This window comes from Neltuma alba, unplaced genomic scaffold, assembly GCF_004799145.2.
Source record: "Neltuma alba isolate B1F8T4 unplaced genomic scaffold, ASM479914v2 tig00005383_pilon, whole genome shotgun sequence".
NCBI lineage: Eukaryota > Viridiplantae > Streptophyta > Magnoliopsida > Fabales > Fabaceae > Neltuma > Neltuma alba.
In genome coordinates, this window is record NW_021634088.1 from 1 (window position 1) to 20505 (window position 20505).

The 20505-nt window shown below is 35.7% G+C and overlaps 4 protein-coding genes, 1 non-coding gene and 1 pseudogene across 5 annotated transcripts; 3 read left to right on the forward strand and 3 right to left on the reverse strand.

Moving 5' to 3' along the window:
- Positions 1 to 6: 6 nt before the first annotated feature.
- On the forward strand, positions 7 to 2491 carry LOC114747607 (protein SIEVE ELEMENT OCCLUSION B-like; annotated as a pseudogene).
- A 274-nt stretch (positions 2492 to 2765) lies between these two features.
- On the reverse strand, positions 2766 to 4327 carry LOC114747609 (protein MHF2 homolog). Its single transcript, XM_028935963.1, has 6 exons — positions 4249 to 4327; positions 4078 to 4126; positions 3922 to 3962; positions 3214 to 3253; positions 3033 to 3086; positions 2766 to 2912 (listed from the first exon to the last, which is right to left on the reverse strand). The coding sequence occupies exons 1-6, from the start codon at positions 4270 to 4272 to the stop codon at positions 2809 to 2811; spliced, it is 312 nt and encodes a 103-aa protein (XP_028791796.1). The 5' UTR covers positions 4273 to 4327; the 3' UTR covers positions 2766 to 2808.
- Positions 4328 to 4447: 120 nt separating this feature from the next.
- TRNAT-UGU (transfer RNA threonine (anticodon UGU)) lies at positions 4448 to 4519 on the forward strand. The gene has a single exon. It is a non-coding gene; the product is annotated as a tRNA-Thr (tRNA).
- Positions 4520 to 6479: 1960 nt separating this feature from the next.
- LOC114747606 (vignain-like) lies at positions 6480 to 8622 on the forward strand. The gene is made up of 4 exons (XM_028935960.1): positions 6480 to 7131; positions 7323 to 7558; positions 7648 to 7788; positions 7943 to 8622. Exons 1-4 carry the CDS (start codon positions 6684 to 6686, stop codon positions 8204 to 8206), a joined length of 1089 nt encoding a protein of 362 aa, XP_028791793.1. The 5' UTR covers positions 6480 to 6683; the 3' UTR covers positions 8207 to 8622.
- Positions 8623 to 8639: 17 nt separating this feature from the next.
- On the reverse strand, positions 8640 to 10375 carry LOC114747605 (peptide methionine sulfoxide reductase). Its single transcript, XM_028935959.1, has 2 exons — positions 9911 to 10375; positions 8640 to 9216 (listed from the first exon to the last, which is right to left on the reverse strand). The coding sequence occupies exons 1-2, from the start codon at positions 10226 to 10228 to the stop codon at positions 8965 to 8967; spliced, it is 570 nt and encodes a 189-aa protein (XP_028791792.1). The 5' UTR covers positions 10229 to 10375; the 3' UTR covers positions 8640 to 8964.
- Positions 10376 to 13629: 3254 nt separating this feature from the next.
- On the reverse strand, positions 13630 to 15816 carry LOC114747604 (probable pectate lyase 18). The gene is made up of 4 exons (XM_028935958.1): positions 15675 to 15816; positions 14811 to 15557; positions 14282 to 14420; positions 13630 to 14167 (listed from the first exon to the last, which is right to left on the reverse strand). The coding sequence occupies exons 1-4, from the start codon at positions 15773 to 15775 to the stop codon at positions 13946 to 13948; spliced, it is 1209 nt and encodes a 402-aa protein (XP_028791791.1). The 5' UTR covers positions 15776 to 15816; the 3' UTR covers positions 13630 to 13945.
- Positions 15817 to 20505: the final 4689 nt, after the last annotated feature.

Genomic DNA, 20505 nt, shown 5'->3' on the forward strand with positions numbered 1-20505 from the left:
TGGACTATCAGAAGCATTGTGGCTTGTGCCACTCAGATTGCTAGCCTTGTAGGCTTGAGAAATGAGTAACCTGCCATGCAACTTCATCTCTCAAATTGGTTCAATCTCTTTCAGTTTAAAGATGATAACTGATGTTTTAAAATGCTTTACAGGTACATTTCACCAACCACAGAGTCATGGGAATTATCAAGCTTGGCCTATAAAGTCAGCAGTATATATGAGCACCTCAGGAACCAATTGGAAATCTGCCATCAATATATAGGTGAGTTTTTAACTAGCATATTGTCGTTTTAATTAAAACAACTCTCTGCAGGACAATTATTCTATACTGAGAATGTATAAGAATCTAAGTTTAGGTGAACACAGTTCTTAAATACTAAATGTATGGTCAGTATCATTACCAATGGGACAAATAAAGATTTCTAACGCATTTGAGTAATGTATATTTCCAATATTGAAGATGTTTCAAATGTTTTTTTAGCATTTATATCTTGTGGAAAAACATTTATGTAGGTTTTGATTGGATCAAAAAGATCCTCCTCCTTCATTCTTCTTAATCCAAACATGCTTTAGAGTTTGATCAGGAAGCTAGCTTTACAATTGTTTTCCTGTCCAAATGCAGATGACAAGAGACACATAGAGGCATTTCATAATCTTATGGGTCTTTTCAAGACAACTCACGTAGACAACATGAAAATCCTCCGAGCACTGATCTACGCCAAGGATGATCCACCCCCACTTGTAGACGGTTCTAACAGAGCAAGGGTTAGTTCTAAAACGTATCATCTTCTGCAAATACTAACATACATGCTCTCAAGTTCTAAAAACATTTCACTTGCTGGACTAACAGGTTAATCTCGAGGTACTAAGGAGGAAGCATGTGTTACTTCTCATATCAGATCTTGATCTTTCACAAGAAGAGATTATAATACTTGACAACTTGTATAAAGATGCAAGGTCTAGGCCTGAGACACACTATGAAATGGTATGGATCCCAGTTGTGAACAGAGCAACCTGGAATGATCCAAGCAAAAAGAAGTTCGAGCATTTGCAGTCATTAATGGCTTGGTACAGTGTGCGTGATCCTATGATCATTGAACCAGCAGTGATTAAGTATATCAAAGAAGTTTGGAATTTCACAAAGAAAGCTATAGTGGTAGCTCTAGATCCACAAGGTAGATTGTCATCTCCAAATGCGATTCACATGATCTGGATATGGGGAAACGTGGCCTTCCCATTCACTCACGAAAAAGAGGAAAGCTTGTGGAAGTCAGAGATTTGGAGCCTGGAGCTACTTGTTGATGGCATTGATCCTGCGGTGCTAGAATGGGTAAAAACATACTTGGATGTTTTTTCCCCGTAATGCCTTTCTTATTTATCGCATCATATACATCGCACATACATATCGTCTAAACTGTTCAAATCTAATTTAAACTCAAATTTTACTACCTAATTTATTTCTCTCCACTAATGGAGGAACAACTCGATTTGTAAAATGAATCCCTATTGTTTCCAAGGCCCCATGTTAAAGTTCTAATATTTTTCCCATTCTACCAGATGGCAGAAGGAAAGTTCGTATGCCTTTATGGAAGTGAAGATATTGACTGGATTCAAGCATTCACAACCGCTGTATCAACTGTTGCAAAAGCTGCAAGTTTACCCTTAGAGATGGTTTATGTGGGGAAGAGTAATGCCAAAGAGAGAATGCAAAAAATGATCACTACCTTCGGCACAAGAAAGTTCAGTTACTTCTGGCCAAATGTCACTTCCATCTGGTTCTTCTGGGCAAGAGTAGAGAGCATGCTATACTCCAAGTTGCAGCACGGGAAGAGTGTGGAAGATGACCCCATTCTGGGTGAAGTCATGACTGTGCTAAGCTTCGACGGAAGCGATAAGGGATGGGCAATTTTCTGCAGGGGGCCACTGAAATGGCCAGAGCAAAGGGAGATACAGCTTTAACTTGCTTTAGAGAGTTTGAAACTTGGAGGGGAAGTATTGAACGTGTTGGTTTTTGCAAGCACTGAAGGATTATTTGGAGCAACTTCACACTCCTCATCACTGTAATCGCCTTATCCTTCCTGGGACTGCAGGAGGCATACCGGAGAGGGTTGTATGTGCTGAATGTGGCCGTCAGATGGAGAAGTACTTCATGTATCGTTGCTGTGTGGAGTAAAAGGGAAATGTCTAATATAGAACTCTTTCTCAGTAAAAGTGCTTATCACATCATCTATGGACGATATTCAGAAATGGGTGACAGAGGGACGATGTGAAAGCATTACTTTTCCATTATTGCTTTCTTTAAGTATTGGATTGAGAAGTGGCTTTAGTATTAAGTTCAGTCTTTGTCATGTATTAATAGTTTGTGATACTGGAAATGATGTTTGTGTCTGCTAGTTCTCTAGGGCTCAATGTTCTTAACACTAGGGCAGTAGAGTCCGCCGCTAATAAACAGTGATGTTAAAGTTTAGTACTACAATGATATGCTTCAAGTCTTTCGTTTGCTCATCATACATTTAATTTAAATATATATTATATATATATTATTATTATTATATATACCATATACATATATTGTCCTACTTTACTGTCTTCCACCAATTTAAGACCACTAAAACAGTAAGGAACTAGAAAGATATCGTATAGAGGAGGAATTGATGACAATATTACTGAGACTTTGCATTGACTTGACAGTCCTCCAAGACCAAAAGCTATTCTATACTAATCCTAAGCAAATTACAAATATCCGACCAGCATACTCGGAGACGACCAAATATAGACAAAATTGTATATAAGGTGTCATCACAAGCGTTAAAAATCCAAAAGCAGCTGAGGAAGAATGCTCTCCAAATGAGTAGCTTCTATTTGATCGGTGCCCTCTGATTCTGCAATTGCAGCAGCTCTCTGTATAGCTTCTGCATCAACAGATTTATGGAACAGCTTCACTCAAAATCATACGATAAATATATTCAAAGTCAACCACATTCAAAGTCTTTCAAAAGGACAAAGGTGTTCCTCTTTTCAGATAGATGAACCTGTGACAAAAAGCCGGAGAAGTTCACAGCTAAGCTTCAGCGCATTTGCATTAGCTGCATTGCAAGATATGGACGAGAAAATTTTATTATATCCAATTTGCAGTACCCTGGCAATGCTAGTGTGACTACACAGGCTCTATGAAACAAAAAAATAAATAAAGTGATATAATGCAATAAATACCAGATGTTGGCCTAATCTTCTTGGATGATCCAGCTCCTGCCTGTGGCATCAAAATTCAGTCGGAGATTATAGACCATGAAAAACATTTAAGGAGAAGATTTTCTGTGAATAAAGAAGACAGGTGACATAATGTAGAATTAAAATAGAATGTAGGTCTTGCTTAGGAATTAGGATAATGCTGCATTGCAGCTATTCGAAAAGATATGAATGTCCATGCAAAGTAGGTGAACAGGATCACTAGTCATGATAGCAGGGAGAATTACTCAGCAGTCACAGCTACATCTGACTCAAACTATAGCAAGGGATAGCATAACATGAAATAAAATTGATTCGTACCGCTGAAATCAAGCATGTAGTACCACTGACATAATTGAATGTATGATTGTACATATAAAAATCCAAATATCAAACTTAATATATGCCAAAAGCACAAATACTACAAGTCCTTGTGGTATAACAGCAACATAAAGACCCTACTCTTCAATTGTCTCCTGAATGCGCTAAACCGAAGCAAGTTTTCACAAGAAAGAAGAGTAGTCATTCAACTATTCAAGTAATGCCAAGAATGGCCCCCCACAGTCAGATCTGCCAGCAAAAACAATTCCAGGCTTCCCAGGTTCCGCATTCTCAAGAAGTTATGATAAAAACAATACCAAAAATATGCTCGAAGCAAAATACGAAGGAAGAAAACTGAGACAGGAACTGAACCTCTGAGTCTAAAACATCGTTGAATTCAGCTTTTTCACGCTCTGGAAATTCGGGGAAAACAAAACAGTAAACGAAAGAAATAAGGAAAAACTTAGACATGAACGATGCAAGTAAGGAAGAGGAATAATGAAAGTAAAGATGAAGAGAATTTCTCACCAAGAGCCCTTTCGCTCCAGACGGACTTGAAGATGGCGTTAATCAGAATCTGGTGGGGAGCAAATTTCAAGATGAATATGAATTACTAGTTATTAATTACAAATATATTTGAACGAAAACTGCAATAAATAAGAAGTAAAAAGAATGGAGGCAAAAGTTGGAGGGCTTTACAGAGTCAAAAGTGACGTCCTCCATATCAAGATACTAGAAGATTACTCAGAAAATTCGAAACAGGTTAGGGCCTGAAAGGATGAAAGTGAAGTGCATACGGTTTCATAAATCGGAAAGTCAGGATCGAGCGGGTGGGATTTTGATACAGAATTACTGTACAACTTTGATTATTTATTCTTCTCATCGCCGCCTCAAGCACGCCCCTATAGCTCAGTGGTAGAGCGTCAGTCTTGTAAACTGAAGGTCTGTAGTTCGATCCTGCATGGGGGCAGGTTGTTTGCTTTTCAAAGCATTATAGTGGGCCAGCTCCCAAATATTTTCCTGGCTTGTTTTCATAATGTGCCTTTTAGGGCCCATTTCGTTCTGCTGCCATCTTTTTCTCTTCTGCACCTCAACCTAGCCCCTACATGGAGGCAATTTATTTTGTAGTTTTAATTATTGTAGTGGTCTCTCTCATAAAGCTTTTCCGGGCTGTTCACCAAAAGCAGAAATTCTTTTCCGACCCTATACTCATAATGGGCCTTTTAGGGCCCATATTCGTGGTGTTGCCCTCTTTGCATCAGATGACAGATATCTACTAATAATTTTTTTTGAAAAGAAGCAGGTATATTAACTAAATAATTATTTTGATCTTATCGTTATATTTGACTAAGCAAAAGAAAAGATCTTGCTTTTTTGCTTTTTTGGGCAGTATGGAACATGTGAATGTTCTGACGGAATTGGGAGGTGCAAACGTTCCGTTTGGTTACAGGAATGACCACAATGGTTAACAAGGCCAGCCTTATCTACTTCTATCAAAAGCCAACAATATGCTTAGTCGACGCATAGTAACTCTGTTCTTGTCATTTCCACAAGTGGCCGGTGTCCCACTCATCACGTCACTCTTCCCCTTAGCTTCAAGCAACAGTGCACTATGCATTCAAATGGTGATAAAGCCACAAACGCATGAATAAATCACTTTTCCTCATGAAATTATTCATCTATGAAGATGATTAGATGAAGATTGAAGAATACACGTTTCCTTCGAATAAAACGTCTATGCTACGATAAAATTTTAAGAGAAGATTTTTTTTAAAACAGAGAGAGAGAGATTAAAAAGTTTCAATGGGTCTCACTTGTTAAATAAAACCCACCATACATTTCTCTCTTTTTGAGCTTTCCTATTTTAATTCAGCGACTTCACAGGGCCTAGACTAATCAGAATTAAGTTGTATAGGACTCTTTCAGCTCTACCACCGAGTATTTAACGCCATTGTATTATCAAGTTCAAACTCAAGACTTCTAGTCAAGAGAGAACAACTCTCTTACTAGTTAATTCAAGTGCTTAATGATTCGAATAGCTTAATATTCACATATGAACTTGCCAACTTTCATATTCCAAAGCAACGTGAAATGATTACCTAGAGGGATATAGAAATATGATTGAGTGCAAGTTCAAAACTTGGCAAGAGTTTCTACATAATCATGAGAACTTAGAACTCATAATCAATTCATGCTTAAGAGATCCCAAGTAAACCAACCTCAAAACATGACATTATATGACATCACTTTATTTTATTTTTCAGTTGCAGCTGCAAATACAGAAAGCAAAACTAACTGGACTCAATGCTCATCTTGTGGGGATCGTGAGTTCATGCGCACCAAACTCTCTCAAAAAGCGATCACGTCAGTTAACAGTTCTGGATATCAAAATGTTTCACTCCAATTGCTACTATACTCATAATGGATATGGCCAGAAGGAACCATGCTCCTCACCCACTTTCCCTGCCTAACTCTCATCTCTGGAACGTACATAATATTATTAGCGTGAAGGGGAAGAACTTGGTCCTTAGAAATTCCGTTCCATTAATGTAATTGCTCTGCCAAGAGCAACTTTCTCTGACGTGAAAAGTTAGCAAATAATATGAATGGTTAACAAATAACTGCACACCTAGATAAAGATTATTTGATATTTATTTGATTCATTTGTTTCAGCAAATAAGCAACCTACATGCATCCTTTCTTTTCTACAATCATCAGGTTATTACATATATTGTTGAAGCTTACAAGTAACCTGTAATAACCCCAGTTATCATTTAATAGGATTATTTCTCATCCCTCTCCCCCTTTATACCCTTATATATAGCATCCCCAATTGCTCTATTCTTCTCATCTTTCACTGAATCTAACCTGTAATAACTGCACATCTAGATAAAGATTATTTGATATTTATTTGATTCATTTGTTTCAGCAAATAAGCAACCTACATGCATCCTTTCTTTTCTACAATCATCAGGTTATTACATATATTGTTGAAGCTTACAAGTAACCTGTAATAACCCCAATTATCATTTAATAGAATTATTTCTCATCCCTCTCCCCCTTTATACCCTTATATATAGCATCCCCAATTGCTCTATTCTTCTCATCTTTCACTGAATCTAATTCCAAGAAATATGGAAGTGAAGAGGTTCTTAGGTGTTGCTATATTACTAGCACTAGTTCTGGGAGTCACTGAGAGCTTTGATTTGCATGAGAAAGATCTGGAATCAGAGGAAAGTTTGTGGGACTTGTACGAGAGATGGAGGAGCCATCACACTGTTTCTCGAAGCCTAAATGAGAAACACAGACGCTTCAATGTGTTCAAAGCCAATGCGATCCATGTTCATAACACCAACAAGATGGATAAGCCCTACAAGCTCAAGTTGAACAGGTTTGCCGACATGACCAACCATGAGTTCCAGAATGCCTATGCTGCCTCAAAGGTCAACCACCATAGAATGTTCCGTGGCACGCCCCGTGGGAATGGAACCTTCATGTACGAGAAAGTTGATAGAGTTCCTCCTTCAGTTGATTGGAGGAAAAAAGGTGCTGTCACTGCTGTAAAAGATCAAGGCCAATGTGGTAAGCAAAATATTCATGTAAATGCTTGGTAAACGAATTGAACAACGAATAAAATATATAAATGTAATCATACAAACGCATTATAGGACCATTTGCTTTTTCTATATATATATATATATATATATATATATATATATAGTCCTTAGTATGACAAGAACATGTTAAATTATCTGCACTAATGTTTTGTGCAGGTAGTTGTTGGGCGTTTTCAGCTGTTGCAGCTGTGGAAGGTATTAATCAGATCAAAACAAAGAAGCTAATCTCATTGTCTGAGCAGGAGTTGGTAGACTGTGACACTGAACAAAATGAAGGATGCAATGGAGGACTAATGGAATATGCCTATGAGTTCATCAAGCGAATTGGGGGATTGACAACGGAAAGCAATTACCCCTATAAAGCCGAAGATGAAACCTGCGATGTATCAAAGGTGGCATACTATGTTGTAATTGATTTCAACCAAATTTAACTGACTTTTTAAGATGCTAAAAAGCTCATTAACAATTAATAATATCGCAGGAGAAGCATCCAGCAGTGTCAATTGATGGTTATGAGAATGTCCCCCAAAATGATGAGCATTCATTGCTCAAAGCTGCTGCCAACCAGCCTGTATCAGTAGCCATAGATGCTGGAGGATCTGATTTCCAATTCTACTCAGAGGTAAATTTCAGTTTATTTCCTTAAAGTTACTCAGATACAACAACCAGCAAATTGCAGATCCTAGTTTCTTCGACGATTTGGGAAGAAATTCCCTGACCATAGTGCCAGAAAGAAGATAGAAATGATGTATTTGAAACATTGACTTGTATTACAGGGAGTATTTACTGGAGATTGTGGGAAGCAATTGAATCATGGGGTAGCTATTGTGGGCTATGGAACAACTATTGATGGAACCAAATATTGGATAGTTAAGAACTCTTGGGGCTCTGAATGGGGAGAGCAAGGTTACATCAGGATGCAAAGGGCTATATCTGAGGAGGAAGGACTTTGTGGCATAGCAATGGAACCTTCTTATCCAATCAAAAACTCCTCCACCAACCCAGGAGGACGCCAATCATCTCCTAAAGACGAGCTTTGAATTGTTGTTTATATCATCAAAACCAGAGGAAAAGTGAGAAGTAACTTCAATGATATTATCATTAATATTAATGTACACATCAAGATCACTCCGTCTCTACCATTTAGGAATAAAACTTGCAGTTTGTATGCAGACCTGTTAGCTACATTCCATAGCCTTAATATCTTTGCAATGAGATTCTAGAACATAATTATCATTTACTCAGCAATATTCTCTCGCCATCTTATCTTTTAACAGTACAGGACCACATACTAAGTATGAGTGTCCTGGAAATACTACACTAAGAATGTTTTCTTTATAGGGTGACGAGGCTTTACAAACTTGTCTTTGATATTACATTTGGAAAAGTATAAAACTTCATGCACCACAATGCTTGAAATATTACAGTAAAACTTTGTTCACAAAGCAGCCAATAGTTATTTGATAGGCATAATTTCTTGACAAATAGCTAAGTAATTAGATTTATTCATATCCAAGTACAATTTCTAAATAGAAACTGTTGGAACTCAGTCTGGATTCCATAACATACATAAGTATCAAACATAGAGATAGCAATAGAATGGTGTGTACCATCTCTGCATCCGTGAGTTTCATATCTCTTCCTAAATTCTAACTTGACCATAAGGTAGTTTAGAGAATCCTATTAATTCATGAAGCGAAGAAGTTTGTTTTATTTATTTTTGAACAGTAGAGACAAGTTGGCATAGATATATAGCAGGCAGAAGACGGTGATGATGAAAATGGCGGGTGATCAACATTCACCCATAGCATCTGATGGGATCAGTGCATCCTTTGTCTGCAGATTGTTTGAGGCCATTACGGCCACCTTTCTCCAGATATTGTTGGTGGTATTCCTCTGCTCTGTAAAATCTCTTCGCCGGAAGAATCTCTGTCACTACCTTCACATTCAGTTCCCGTTGTTTTGCTTCCTTTGATTCCTCTGCTAAACCAGCCTGAGTTTCATTGTAGTAGTATATCCCTGACCTATATTGTGTTCCCACGTCATTCCCCTACAGATAGATGTGCATTTTAATGAATAATAATCCAATTGAAAAATGTAAAACCTCAGAACATGTCATATTGTCCATTTCAAACTAAGGATGCTTTTTCTTTATTCCGACCATAAATATAATCAATCGTATCTATGCAAAGCCCTTGCATCTTTACAATATAAATTTAACCATCAGCTCATTAACCTCTTTATTGGTTCATAATTGTTGACTTATTAAGTCATATGCATGCGTCTTCTCCAATCTTCAAAATGTAATAATAAATTACTTGTAAAAAGTTATAAAGATAAATATTAGTTCACTCATTCTTTCATTCTACATATTGTGATTAAAAAAAAACTGTGTTTTCTGAGAAAATATTTTTTTCATAAACTAGGGAGTTACACGCAAACAGGCAACAACTCAATAAACACGCTTTAAGTACTGTAAATAATCTTGAAATCTAGTTTCAAATATTGTTAGTTAAACAAACGATAACACGAAATTATTTACAAAAATTTGATAGTTCGGGATGTTTGTATTTTACACATGTTGCATAAAGAAAACAATGAATAGCATTATAATTGATAATCACAAGGTCTAAAAAGTCAACTCAACAAAAAATCTGAGGACATCCACAAAAACACTTTACTTAGAACCAAAGGAATCAATCAAACTAACAAGAGAAACGTAGAGAGATTAGAGAGGAGAGTACTTGGCGATTGATAGTGGTGGGATTGTGACGAGACCAAAAGAGAGAGAGAAGATCAGTGTAGGAACACACTTGCGGGTCAAACTGAACCCGAACAACCTCTACGTGATTAGTGGTTCCGGAACATATCAATTTGTAGTTAGGATCGGGAATATGACCTTGAGAGTATCCGGCCTCGGTTTTGACGACGCCAGCGAGTCGCTGAAAGGCGAGCTCCACTCCCCAGAAGCAACCAGCGCCGAACTGAGCGAACTCGTGAGTAGGGTTGTCAGGAGAATCCAGATCCGGATCCAAAGCAAGGTTGTGAGCACTTGTGGCCATTGACACAGCGTTAAATTAACACAAGGAGGAAGAAGAGCAATATTTAAATAGCGAAAGAGAGATGATTGGAGAGCGATGAAGCAGTGAAATGGAGGAACGAACCGGGCGGACATTCCCGGTCAGGTTCATCCCTACAGGCGATTCCTATTTTTTTCTACGCGTAGCTAAATGAAGTGATGAACACGCCCTTTCACCAACCCTGTGATTCATATTTAATTCACGCGTCAGGTTGGCCAAGTCAAAATGCAAGCTGTTGACCACCTTGGGCCATTTGGGCTCAGCTTCCTTCCAACTCATGAATGCAAAACGAGTTTTTCTATGTTATGACGTCATCAGTGGCAACCTGGGCTAACAGATTCCATTAAAAAGGCCCAGTTTTATTGTTATTTTACAGGCCCAATAGGCCCTCGAGAGCAAAGAAGATCAGGGTCCCCGTCCGATGAATCTTTACTCAAGAATATTTGTCAAAAGGTCCACCCATGTGAAAACTTCATATACAGAATCCCTAGATTTGTTGAAACAAATTTGATACTCCCTTTCTTTTTTAATATAATAGCTACTCTTCTGGTCCTATTTATAAAACAGAGAGAGAAGATGTTTTTCTGGTCCTATTTATAAGACACTGAGAGAAATTTTTTGTATGAATGTATAATTTTATCCCCTTATTTACTATTGTGCTAACTTTGTTTACATGAAGTACTCCCTCTAGTTTAAAATCTAAGCTGAACTTTGTTGGAGGGGTTTGGTTTTTTTTTATAAAATAATATTCACTTTCGTGTTAACATTTAATGAGTTTTTTCTAATTTTACCCTCCATATATTATCTTTCCCTTTTGATTCATTTATTGTATCTTTTACCTATTCTCCTTATTAATAAGGGCACATTTGAAAAAAATAAATATATGCCTTACATATTTATTATTTTAAATTGATTTTAATTAGTTTCTTGATAAACGTAAATAGATAAAATTTAGCTTATATTTTGAACCGGAAGGAGTATAATATATATTAGATAGAGATAAAGTTAAAAATTATTAAATTTTAAATAAGAGTTAATGAAGTTTAAGGTTTTTTTTTTTGGTGATAAGTTTAAGATTTTTCTTAATCTATGCGAAACATGCTGTAAATACATTATAAATAGGACCAGAGGAGTACTTAGTAATAGATTGAGAAAGTCAAACAAATTAATTATAATAAACATAACATGATCACAGTATAACATTAGGTTATATGTCATTTTATAATTTAGTTTGGAGAAATGATAATGAATATAAGAGATATAATGAATTAAGTTTTTTTTTAAATTCATGATTAGACCTAACTTTCTAATTAGTTATTATATTAAGAATCAGAGATAAAATTTGATTTGTCCAGGGTGTGTTGGGGAGCAGTCAACGAGTGGAGATTAGGTGGCAAATTTTAGGAGCACCATGTTGTTGTTGGTGTGTTATGGTTATTTTGCATCGATTGGTGATGCGTCTGATGATAATGGTAACATGTTTGGACAAAATCACGTTGTTTGAGAAGGTGAGAGGGAGTTTCATTTTTCAAACACGAGATTAGTCAACAAAGACGAAAGATGGTGTGTTTGGGTTTGGTGTAACGCAATTGAATTTGGGATTGAGGAAGCAATAACATCCCACTTCCTTCGACCCCCCCCCCCCATGTGCTGCCTTTCTTTTTCCTTTCCCACGTGGGTCCCCCTCCTCACACTTCACAGCTTAGCCCCGAAACGCCTGGAGCATCCCGCTCTGCTTCCTTTTTCAGCTTCCTTTTTTTTTTCAGCGGTTTCTTTGTCAAGTTTCTTAATATGAATATGACTCCTGCACTTGTTGCTGCTGTCATATAATCAACTCCTTATGCAAATGGAAACGATTTTATTTTTTACTAGACATTATAACACTAACTTTCCTGTATATTAAAAAAACAAAAATAAAAATTGATTATACATATTAAGGGTTTTCAATAAGAGATTGTCTTAATGTATATGATTGAATATGATAGTTTAGAAAAGTAAACATATACTCATTACAAATAAATAATTTGAGTTAATCCCATTATAGTATTCCTAAATTACTCCTCTAGTCCTATTTACATGATAGAGAGAAGACCTTTTTTTGTTTTATTTATAAGAAACTGAGAGAAATTTTTCATATAAATGTATAATTTTATCCCTTATTTATTATTATATTGATTTTATTTACATGAGGTATAATGCATATTAAATACAGATAAAATTAGAAAGTTGTTGAATTTTAAATAAGAATTAATGAAATTTAAGGTTTTTCTTAGTTTGTATAAAACATAATGTAAGTGACCTATAAATAAAACCAGAAGAGTAATTATTTAGTTGTTATATTAAAAACTAATGTAGTATTTGCTTATCCCTTATATTGTAATTTCTTTTGTATTTAGAACAAAGACAAACACATGTACTAGTTCTAACTCTAATCAACCTCTCCTGGGAGGCAAACAAAGAGTGGAGATGAGGTGGCAAATTTTACACGCAGCATCTTATTGGGATGTGAGAATTTCAACAATGCCCTTAGACATGAACCTTATCCTTGCGTTATTGGCCTTTTGCATCGATTATTTACCCCTCTGATTTTTTTAGACAAGATCACGTTGTTGAAGAAGGCAGGGAGTTCCATTTTCAAACATTTTAGTTAGTCAACAAAAACAAATTAAAAGGCGGTGTTTTGGGCTCTGTGTAAGGCAATTAGAGACCTTGGGACATGAAGGTGCAAGTGCCAGTGGAGTGCAGCAATGGAAGAGCAATAAATTTCAAGATCTCACCTTCTCTTGAAGTCTTTTCCGCCTGTCTTGGGAAAAATAAAAATATTTTTATGGGAAGAGACCAATTTTTATCATTTACTGCCTCGTCCACTGCTGGAAGCAAGTGCTCGTGGCGGTCAAACGCCTAGCTAAAAGCCTAAAAAGTATAAATTGCGTCCTTTTATACAACGCGGAATCCACCCATTAGCTCTTTTTAACTTAACTTTATATGCTGTGGCCTACAGCAGGGTGCTTTTTCTCCCTCCTGTGGCATTCTCCCTCCAAATCCAATTGAATCGCCAATAAAGTTGGGGCTTGGGGGGTTACGAGAAATACCAATAAGGCAGTAACATGCGGCACTCGTACACCTATTGTGCCTATTTCCTCCTGTCCCATTCGTTAACAGTTATTCGGTAGCTGGGTTTTTTTTTTTTAATTGTTAAATAAACCTGTAGTAACTTTGATTGATTGATGGGATGTGATTCCAAGATTTGTTTTGTTTTGATGTTTTCCATCATAGGAGCTGCCTTTTACAGTCTCAGTGAAGGGCTCTACTTTTGTGTCAGCGCATGTGTCGGTGACAGCCATAGCCAGAGTGAAAAGCTGAATCAGAATTGAGAACAGAGATTTCATGCATCTACAAATATATGTAATTTCGTGTATTGGTAGTACATTGATATTAGTATCAACTCTTCTGCACTTGTTTCCTCTTAGACCATCATTAACTTCCCCCAGATGATTTGGATCTAAGAGTCACAGGCCGAGGTTGTAATCTTGAGACATTACAGAGCAAATCAAAGCAAACAAACATTGCAAAAGAAAAGCAATCTAGAAAACATTAAGGGAAAACCAAAAAAAAAAAAAAGAATGGAGGGAATTGGAGTCAATCCTAGAGATATAACTTCTTGTTGAATTCCCTCTCTTTTCTTTTATGTGATAATGATCAGCAGCGCGAACCCTTTCTGCAGGTGAGGGTGCCAGCACCGGAGGTGAGGGGACCCACAAGAGAAGATGGTCTGGCACTCAAGCTAGAAGCCCTTGCGTAGCTAGAGGAGGCTCCAGCACCTGATGATCTGAAAAACGCACCGTTTAGCAACAAGTCCCCTTCTGATCTCCAATTCCAGCCCCTCCATTCGCTCTCTGGGGCATCCTCATGCTTTGTCACCTATTTCACATTAACAATGTTCCCCCCATTGACCATTAGCGTCTCCATTTCAAACACCACTAATTTCAGGAAAAAGTTTTAAACATTAAATAATATAAATGAATAAATAAATACCTCTTTGCTGAATCTGTTATCGGGTGCCGCGAATCTGTTGCCTTGGCTATTGATGGTAGGGTTAGCGCTTCCTCCAATGGCATACATTTCCCAGTGAGTGTAGTCATTGTTCACCACATGGAAGTATCCAAGTCTGCATCTGCTCCATACATATAACAAACCATTTAAAGTCTCTTTCAAATTTTAGCAGGACCCCACCTAAACTTGAAGCTCAGTAAATATCATGTCTAGACAAAATTAACACCCTCCATTCCTTTTCTTTATATCCTCCTCACTTTTTCACTTTCCCTTATTCTCCTATCCTTTACCCTAATGCTGCCTTTTTCCACTGCTTAGTGACCCTTTAATTGTTCCTTCAACATATTGTTATTCTCGCTAAGAACTACCCCCCCCCAAAAAAAAACTCATTGAAATCATTGTAATTGAATCTTTTCCAAATGTGAAAAACTCGCTATATATATGGTGAATTTCGTCTACTCTGTGAACATATAAAACACCACATATAAGATCACTATTAGTTATGGTATACCTCGGCATTCTTTGAACGAGGCCTTCTCCAAAGTGGTTAAAAGCGATGGTGACTTGCATGTTCTTGTCTTGCGTATAAGAATCGCTATGACCCAGTAGCATGACCTTATCATGGTGCGTCATGTGATTGTTGGAAATGGTTATGGCGCTGGACCCCATAATAGCATCGATCAAACCATCCTTACAATTCGACAACGAGCAGTGATCTACCCACACGTGGCTTCCTCCGAAGATTGAAACGCCGTCGCCGTCCGATACGGTTCTCCAGCCGTAGTGCCGTGGGGAGCTCCTCACCATAGCGTTCCCTCCCTGCTTGCAGTCGTGTATGTGAATTCCATGAATTATAATGTTGGTTACGTACTGGATCGTTATGCAGGGCCCACCCGCAATGTGCACGCTCGCGCCTCGTCCATCGATGGTCTTGAAGGAATTCATGATCAGCTCCTCCTTCAACTGAATCACCATGTCCCTCGCGAAAATAATCCACAACGGCTCGTCTTGAACGACGGCGTACCGGAGAGTACCCGGCCGGGGATTCACCGGATCGTCGTCGCCGGCGTCGGTCACCACGTAAATCCTACCGTTTCTCCCGCCAATGGCGTTCTTCCCGAACCCTATAGCACAATCAGCCAGCCTCTGCCTGTTCTTCTCCCAATTTGGATCGCACCTCCAGCAATCGTCGATAGGGTTGCCAGTCCCACACGACAGGTAACCTAAATTCCGCCTAGCGACCGAGGCATTGATTTTCCTGGAAAACGAGAAAAAAAATTCACAGAATGTGGCACATTAGTCATCGTTACTTACCAAACAAGAAAATACTCGATGAAGTTGTGAAAAGAGGATGCGAAGTAGAATCGGTAGCTACCTATTGACCTCTTGGACGATGGATTCAGGGTCGTGGAAAGGGGAAGAGGAAATGAGGGTTGGGATGAGGAGAAAACAGAGGAAGAAGAAGGTAGGAGTCATTTTGAAACAGAGGAATGTGTGTGTGGTTGTGAGGTGAAGAGTGGTGTGAGAAGTGTGAAGGAGGGAAAGGGGTATATATAAAGAGAAAGGAGGGAACCGCTAAACAGCGAAATTTAAATAAAATAATTAATAAATATATTGGGACCGAAAAAGTAAATAAATAGATAAATAAATAAACAGATGGGACCATGATGCTGTGTGATTGCTGGTTTTACGGGATTTAATTGGGTAGTTTCGGCTACGAGGGCAAAAAAATAAAGTTCTGGCCGGTAAACGAGGCCTGAATGATGGTAGAATATTAGAATCTTTTCACATTTAAAGATTGCGAAGATAGCTTCACTTCATCCGGACTAGCTCATGTCATAAGAATAACTGAATAACTAAAATGAAATACATTTAGTGGTCAATCCTTTAGGAGATTCTCAATCACCGTAATTACGTTTTACTTGAATCTAATGTTGCTTTTCCTTTTTGGCAAAAAGAAGACTAATGTTACTCAAGCAATTAACAGTTGAGGTGGTAGTCGTCTTACCTTTAAAAGAAGAATACAATTTAAATCTTGAAAAATGTATTTATTAGAAGCGCTATTTTTTAACCTGTTCTTATCTAAAAAAGTAGTCTCAAATTCAATATAATTTGAGGATACCTTCGTTCCACCTAAAAAAAAAGACTAATATTATTAGAGCTATTTGTGTGGGTACGTAATACTTTCTCAAATTTTAAATATAAGATATATTTAACTAATTTGTGTAAATTAAAAAAATAAATAAATTAATTAATTGTAATGAATGTATATTTTTAGCATACTCATATGTACCGTTAAATTATATATCAGTTTATAAATTAAGTAAATTACTTTAGGTGAAAATAATAAAATTTAGAATTAAATCTAAATAATTAACTTCCACATTGGGGGGGGGGGGAAGGAAGGAAGTATGTGCGTACGGGGCCAATAAAATTTAGTTAAAGGGTGGTTAATTAGGTTTTACCTACCGTATCAACTAAAAAAGATGGTTCATGACTTCATGGAGACAGAAAGTAAATCACTAAATCGTATTGGCACGCGAGGGTCCTACCATCCCACTGAGCTTCGCAATGGTAGCATATGGAAACGGAGATGAATGTATTTCATAATAAATACTCTTCCGGTTCTTAATATAAGACTCATTTAATAAATTTGATTAAATTAAAAAAGTTAGACAAGTTAATTAATTATGAGAAATGTGACATGTTTTTCCTAAAATACCATAATCATCTTTCTTAATACCACTCTTCCTCTTCTACTTGATTATAGTTGAGGAAGTATTCATAGGGGTAATTTAGAAAAAATTGATAAATATGAGAAATGACTCTTATATTTATAATCAAAATTAACTCAACAATTGAGTCCTATATTAAAGACCGAAAGAGTATATATATTTTGTTTACTCAGTTCGTCTCCAACCACTTGAACTTTGCATAATTTTATCGGCGCTTTGAGAATAATCAAAGCAGAGCATCACGCTAAAGCAAAATGAATGGCCACCACGTAAGATTTAAATATTTATTAATTATGTAATGGCTATTGAAGTAAAAATTCTCTTATCCAACTTCATACGATTTCAATGCGTTCCAAGTGGTGCACACACTGCTAATGCGCTTTTGTCATAACACAAGGTATTTAGATTACGTTTGGTACGGAGTATTAAAAATGAGAGATAAAAATTAGGATTGTAATTGAAAATATATGTTAAAAGGATACTTACATGAGTGATTTCTTATCACATGGGATTAGGCAATCTCGTGTAGATAGAATTGAAGAATAACACCTCCTCTGATGATATTTCTCAATCCCACATATATGGATTTGTCTAATCCCAAGTATCATACAATTTTTCATACTAAACACTTTTTTAATATAGTTGTACACCACCAATCTCAATCCCTATCTCTCATTTTTAATGCTTCGTACCAAACGGGACCTTAGTGTATCTAAAAAGGTCATTTCAACACTTCAAAATAAACTACCCCTTTTTTTTTTCACATCAAACACTGTCTCCCCTGTTTTTTTTAATCTATAAGTTGATTAGAGACCTGTTTTATTTTTAAATGTAACATTTAGATTTATAATTTTTTTTTTCATTTTGATCACACATCTTAAAGAGTATTTCTATCATCGTTTCCAACATGAATAATTAACTAATTTTTTAATATGTGTGAATTAATTATCTGATTTTTATATTTAAGTATCACCCAAAAAAAAAAAGTTTTGTGTGACAAACACTTAGAAGACATGTTAAGTACATATTCCCTTGGTCCTATTTATAGGATAAAAAAAGAAAGATTTTTTTGTTCTATTTATAAGTCATTTCATTAAATTTTTAATGTGAATGTATTATTTTGTTCTTTATTTGTTATAGTGTAAATAACTATATTTTTTGAAAGGTGTATATATTAAATAGGAGTAAAGTTAAAAAATTAGTATATTTTAATAGAAAGTTAATATAGTTCTTAGTCTATATTTAAAAATATCTTGTAAATAGAATCAGAAGAGTAAAACTGTTCATGTTCAAGAGCTAGGGAATGAATTTCAAAATTGCATCATGTGAGGAGTAATAAATTGTTGCTTCTAAACAAATGATTGTTTGGAGTTGCATTATGAAAAATCAAACATGGCATGGATTAAAAAAATGAAAAATCAAACATGCCCTTCAACTACATAATGGTATCAAATTCTTTGGGGATTTGTTCACGAGAAGGCATATATTGATTGACTTCCTGTTGCTGGCCCTTATGGGGCCATTCCTATTGCTTTACTTCGCTCTGTTTTGATTGGGGATACCTGGGGAACTCTCTCGCATGCATGACCAATGCCAGCTCTTGAAGCAAAAGATACCGTCAAATCAAATTATTATTATTATTATTATTATTTTGGATAAAAAATAATCAAATAATTTGTGAAAACGATGCATGAAAATTACGTTTTTGTTTCCCAACTTAAAAGCTGAATTTAACTTATCCTACTAATGAATTATAAATCAGATGGCGAGGAAAAAAAAAAAGAAAAAAGGAATCAAACCGATGGTGCTGAGCTGGCCTGCAACAAGTTCTTTTTGGTCCAATCATATAAAATTTTTCAGTCCAAAAAAAAAAATGTATGGAAAAGAAAAATACGCAGGAGGGGGATGGTGGTAATGATAAAATAACCCAGGCATGCACCGACAGTAAATACACCTTTTTAAACCAGGCGTGGACGCGTGGTTACACAGAACCCCATGGGCATGAGTTCGTTATGTAATTAGTAGTTAGATTGGGGTACACTGCAATCATACACCTGCATGGGTGCCTTAATTTATTTTTTAAAAAGATCTTCAGATATAAAAAAACAATTATTTATGCTGAGCGATGTTGGTTATAAAAAAGGATATCTTGATCCATGTTTTCTTATTCAGGTTATATTATTATAGAATTAAATTTTTCTAAATTCATATGTTTTAAGTAGTCACGGGGATCTATATTGGTGCTAAGACAGGGACATCTAAATATTCGGACATTCATAATAATATAATATTTGTTAAGAAAATATAGTTTTCAAAACTTCTATCTTTTTCTTAATTTTTAATTTGACACCTGTGTGTTTTTATATTTTAATTAAATATTTAATTTTGTTCTGCTAACATTATTAACCCTTGCACTAGCACGCTAACGTTGCTAAGGGAATAAAGTTTCATGTATAAACACTGGTAACAGGTTAAATTAAAAGATTTAATTGCGAGAAAAAATACATAAATATTATATTAAAAATCGAGATAACAGATAAATATCTATAAAATAATTTTGTTTGATTTTTTTTTTACCAGAAAATAATTTTGTTTAATTTAAAGCTTCTTGAAATAGAATTGGTTTACCTCAATCATGTTATGGATTTCATGGGCCCCCAAAGCACTTTGCGTCTCTGTGAAGGGACTAACAATAACAACGTAACTCAATGAGCTGCACGCCATTACTTCCTAAAGCTCCGATTAACCATATTTCATTGTCCTTTTTTTAATTTATTTTTCTTTTTTTGTGTGTGGTTAGATTCAGGAGTTTTTTATTTTTGAAATTTTGATTTAAGACGTGACCTTTGTACATGAACCATTCTCATTTATAGAGTTTCCACCATCTAGCCTAATGGGGTATATTTTTGCGTTAGCTTTTCCCATGTATAACATGTTGGGATCTTTAGATGAAAATATTTCAGAAATTCAAGTTTAAAAAAAATGAGTTATTCAAGTATAACAAGATGAGTTACTTCAAACTCAATACAATTTTTTAAAAAACTTTTCAAGATATAATTCATGACCTTGGATATAAAAAATTTCATTTTTTGTATATCTAAGAAAATTTAATAACTTAACTTCCTGTAGTTACTTTTGATGGTCTGATAAGGTTATTTAAAATACTCATATGATCCTATTTATAAGTCGGAGCTAAAAAATTTTTGTCTTGTTATAAATGACATCATTAATTTTTTAAATAAATATATAATCCTACCTTTCGATTATTACTTGAAAACTATTATTTTTCTTAAAATGCATATATATTAAGTAAGAGTAAAATTAAAAAAATATTAGATTTTAAAATAAAATTAATGAGATTTTTTATTCTTTTTAATTTTGATAAAATATACTTATTCTGATCCACAATATAGGTCATTTTAACTAATTCATCCAAACTAAAAATAATGTTACTCCCTCATTAAATCTATT

Coding starts and splice junctions, on each gene's coding strand:
- LOC114747609 (XM_028935963.1), bottom strand. CDS start 4,272: ATGGAGGACGTCACTTTTGACTCT. Junction 4,127..4,248: donor AGGACGTCACTTTTGACTCT/GTAAAGCCCTCC, acceptor GCTCCCCACCAG/ATTCTGATTAACGCCATCTT. Junction 3,254..3,921: donor ACGATGTTTTAGACTCAGAG/GTTCAGTTCCTG, acceptor TTGATGCCACAG/GCAGGAGCTGGATCATCCAA.
- LOC114747606 (XM_028935960.1), top strand. CDS start 6,684: ATGGAAGTGAAGAGGTTCTTAGGTGTTGCTATATTACTAGCACTAGTT. Junction 7,132..7,322: donor AAAAGATCAAGGCCAATGTG/GTAAGCAAAATA, acceptor TGTTTTGTGCAG/GTAGTTGTTGGGCGTTTTCA. Junction 7,559..7,647: donor AAACCTGCGATGTATCAAAG/GTGGCATACTAT, acceptor ATAATATCGCAG/GAGAAGCATCCAGCAGTGTC.
- LOC114747605 (XM_028935959.1), bottom strand. CDS start 10,228: ATGGCCACAAGTGCTCACAACCTTGCTTTGGATCCGGATCTGGATTCT. Junction 9,217..9,910: donor CCACCACTATCAATCGCCAA/GTACTCTCCTCT, acceptor ATCTATCTGTAG/GGGAATGACGTGGGAACACA.
- LOC114747604 (XM_028935958.1), bottom strand. CDS start 15,775: ATGACTCCTACCTTCTTCTTCCTCTGTTTTCTCCTCATCCCAACCCTC. Junction 15,558..15,674: donor ATCGTCCAAGAGGTCAATAG/GTAGCTACCGAT, acceptor CTCGTTTTCCAG/GAAAATCAATGCCTCGGTCG. Junction 14,421..14,810: donor CTCGTTCAAAGAATGCCGAG/GTATACCATAAC, acceptor TGTATGGAGCAG/ATGCAGACTTGGATACTTCC.